Here is a 4,011-nt window from a genome sequence, read left to right on the forward strand (position 1 = left end):
ACGCTACTTTGGTCCAAATCTGTGAGCACACGTTGGGAGACCTCCATTGTAAGTGAATGTAATACCCGGTATTTGGCATAAATTTGCCAATTATTTTGACCTATGTAATTTTATCTATTTTTATGATTTTGCAATTATCAAATTGATAATATCCATAATATGATGTAATAAATCAATTATTAAAATATGAAAACAGTTGGACACTAAATATTAAGATTTTTACAAACTACTCAGCAGTTCATGATTGAATGGAACCCGGATTTCCATAAATCTACGAATCATATATCATTTCGTCCTATTTAAAATAATATTTTTCGGCGCTGGTGTTATTCATGGGTGGAATTCAATATACGCTATCATAAGCATTTGCGTAGATAAGCACATGCTCAGCAAGGTTTTTGCTGAGCAAAATTTGGTATTCAATATACAGTCGACTTAGGCATGCGTAAGTTTAAGAATGCTTAAACTTACGCAAATTCTAAGCAACGGCTAAGCAACGAAAATCTGTGACCTCGTGTGAACTGAAAAAAATCATGAAAAATTATGACGTCATGAAAAATTATTGTTATTCCATCTTATTTCATCTCGGTTAAACCATCAACACCACATTCCCTACAATAATTTTGACTGGCTAATTATTGAAGTTTTTATGGTCATTTTCGATCATTCCATTGCATTTCGAAATGGCGTTGACCACTTTAACGGGTAATATCACAAGTAAGTGACCACTTTTCCATAAACTTAGCTAAATTATAAATTTAAAGTCACATTAATTGTCTTAATTAATGTGATTGATAATTTTTTAGAGACCGAAGGTGCCAAAAGGAGTCCAAATTTCACTTCTCTGGAAAAGGAGGTGCTAGTTGATGAAATTGTTGCAAATCTTTCGTTACTTTTTGGCCAATTCACCACGAAAATGACTCCTGAAATTCAATCAGAAGCATGGGGGCGAGTCCTTCTCAAGGTCAACGCATTGGGTGTGGTTCCTGGCGGAAGAAAGCTGTCTGAAATTAAGAAGAAGTACCAACAGCTTAAGAGCGAGGTCAAGGCTAAAGGGGCCGCAAATAAACGAGAGCTGAATGAGACCGGTGGCGGTGAAAGTGCGTTGTCCCAACTCGACGACCTACAGGAAAAAATTTTGTCGACTCTCCCTACGGTATCAGTCGAAGGAATTTTTGGAGGATTCGATTCCAGTGGTGAGGCTTAAAACTGACTGACATGATTAGTTGTATACTAAAGTTTGTGACTCGTTTTACAGACAAACCTACGATGAAGACAACTACCGCCCGAAATCACGTCCCACGATGCACTCCATCTTCTCGAAGTGAAGAAGACCCGTCAATAAATGAGTCTCCTCGCCCCACAAAACGCAAGCTTCCCGAGACCACGTTGTACCAGCTGCAAACACGTCAAGTTACCTTACTGGAAACTCAAGTTAAGGAACTGAAGCGTATTGGTGATCTCATGCAGCAACGAAACAATATTGAGGAAGAAAAATTGAAACTCAAGCGCAAGAAATTTGAATCGTCCCAATTCCCGAACTATGTGGTCCAATTAACACATGGTCAATGTGTTCGTTCTTCAGATGTGAACAGCTGCATTTGAATTAATCATCAAATTTCTATTCAATTAATTTCGTGTTCAGTTATTTTTGTTAATATGAGCAATTGTATTTCAAGTTTTACGTTGTATGTAATTACAATTCATTGCAAATTACACTTTCCTTTACAGAATTCTATTTCAAAACCATCATCCTGAACATGGTTAAATTCTGCAAATATTCACTGCTACCATCCATGAGCCGGTGATTGCATTCCTACCAGAACAATGAGATTCGATGGATGTGATCGGGTCCTTTAAGTCGGTGGCAGGATTGCAGTGCGGTAATAGCGCGACACATAGATTCATAAAATAGTAAATTGGGAAAGTCAGCACCCGGTCAGGATAGTAAAGAGCTGTTAATTTAATTAGTTTAACTATTAATTGAACTTATCGAGAGACATATTCTGTAAAATCTTATCCAACACGGCGATAACTACTTCCTCTTGGACGACCCTGTTGTTGTTCGACGTTATTTCAGGGATTTGGCCGACTTGCAATTCAAAACCACCACCGCTCACATTCTCATTTGAGTCATCACATAAATAACTCGAAATGCAGAAGACTTATCAATAGTTTTGTTTGCGTTAATATGAGAAATTGTTTTTCAGGTTTTACTTTGTATGTACTTAAAATTTGGTCCAAGATTAAATACACGAATAACAAATACGTAAATTTTCACATGTGTACACTAGTATAAAACTTACTTAAAACCACCACTAAACTAATTAGGCTAATCCAACTCATCTTCAGCCAGACCGTGAATAATAAGTTCTAACTGATGCTCATCTTCATCCAACAAGGGAATTCCGAAATTTACACAGTAGTTATGCAAAACGACGCTGGCAGTGATCAATTTGCAAACTTTTGCTGGCTCGTAGCATAAGTCGCCTCCCGATCTATTAGTTAACGGAAAATTAAATCAAAATACGATCACGTATGAATGAAAGAATTACAAACTTATGCATTGATCTGAATCTGCATTTCCACAATCCGATGCATCGTTCAACTTTGCTTCTAGTTTTTGTCAATGCGGTATTAAATAATTGCTGCTCGACTGATAATGCCGCTCTCCTCGAAAACGGAATGGCCAAGTATGGTGCACGAAAATAACCACTGTCGCCTTTAATTTTAATTTTTAATTAATTTTCAAAATCAAAACGTTGTTACCGAATTCTCCTCGCTGAAACCGATGACAAATCGCACTGTTCCTCATAATGAAGCTATCATGGCTGCTACCAGGATATTTCGCTACGATATCAGCTATTTTATCTTGGTGATTGCATATTATCTGTACGTTAATGGAATGACGCTGTTTTCTGTTAATGTAAACTCCGCCGTGGTCAGTTGGAGCCTTTATAAGAACGTGGCTTCCGTCAACAATGCCAATCACGTTCGGTAGACCTGCGACCTGATAAAATGCGTTTGACACGATATTTCGTTCATCCACACTTGCTGGGAATCTGATCATTTCATTTGCATGATCCTGCAGAGTAGATGACACCTGACCGTGTTCGAAATAAATTTTGAAAGTTCAAACTGCAACATATTAAAGACCATTTTTTAAGCGTACCTCCGCAATTATTCGGCTGCACGAAGGCTGGGAAGTTCCGGAAACAGTTCCTAGCATCCATTGGAATGACCCAGATCGAAAAAAACCCAATGTTGTAAGAATTTTCGTCTCCGCCGGTGTCGCGTAGTTTCTCCGTGCCAGTGGTTCAACTTCCGGTTCAATCCACTCAATAAGCTCTCGAGCTCCCCACCAAGGCAAACCAGTATGTTTCCTTATTTCAAATTCGGAGAGACTTTCAAGGAGTCGACGTTGTTTATAAACCCGATTGCGCTCATTGTTCAGGACAAATAATGGAATGGCCATTTTTAAAGAAATAAATATTTTTTTGAGCTAAATTAAAGTTACGCAAGTCGTTATTCCACCTCCGAGCTGGAATAACTTTAGGCAAAAAATTTAGGAATTTGTGCATATTGAATACAGAAATTCATAAATTTTTTGCTCAGCACTTGCTTAGAATTTTGCCTAAGCAACAAATATTGAATACAAATAAAATTTGCTTAGGCAAATTTCTCTTGCCTAAGCATTGCCTAACGTATATTGAATTCCACCCCATATTTTAATTTTGACGATTCAAATTCATGCCAATTTTTGCAACTACGCAATACTGGAAGTTGCATTACATTCATACCTGTTCACTTTCATTCATGTGACTAATCATGATAGAGAATTATGGTGAATGAAAATTAATTTCCTGTGATTTGAATAAAAATGAGTGAAAGATTCTGTTATTTCAGATGAGTGACTGGTAATAAAAGAATTTCTCACTCCTTTCATTTTTCACCCTATGCTTAATACATTGGGCGAAATAAGAAATGAAGTCAGATGAAGTGAAGTGAAAT

The 4,011-nt window shown here is 37.3% G+C and overlaps 2 protein-coding genes across 2 annotated transcripts; one reads left to right on the forward strand and one right to left on the reverse strand.

Moving 5' to 3' along the window:
• The first annotated feature begins 683 nt into the window (after window positions 1-683).
• Window positions 684-1,605, forward strand: LOC110858825. Its single transcript, XM_022107712.1, has 3 exons — window positions 684-717; window positions 807-1,196; window positions 1,259-1,605. Exons 1-3 carry the CDS (start codon window positions 684-686, stop codon window positions 1,603-1,605), a joined length of 771 nt encoding a protein of 256 aa, XP_021963404.1.
• A 1,132-nt stretch (window positions 1,606-2,737) lies between these two features.
• LOC118438525 (putative nuclease HARBI1) lies at window positions 2,738-3,723 on the reverse strand. The gene is made up of 2 exons (XM_035858972.1): window positions 3,173-3,723; window positions 2,738-3,103 (listed from the first exon to the last, which is right to left on the reverse strand). Exons 1-2 carry the CDS (start codon window positions 3,473-3,475, stop codon window positions 2,738-2,740), a joined length of 669 nt encoding a protein of 222 aa, XP_035714865.1. The 5' UTR covers window positions 3,476-3,723.
• Window positions 3,724-4,011: the final 288 nt, after the last annotated feature.

This window comes from Folsomia candida, unplaced genomic scaffold (assembly GCF_002217175.1).
Source record: "Folsomia candida strain VU population unplaced genomic scaffold, ASM221717v1 Fcan01_Sc022, whole genome shotgun sequence".
Classification (NCBI taxonomy): domain Eukaryota; kingdom Metazoa; phylum Arthropoda; class Collembola; order Entomobryomorpha; family Isotomidae; genus Folsomia; species Folsomia candida.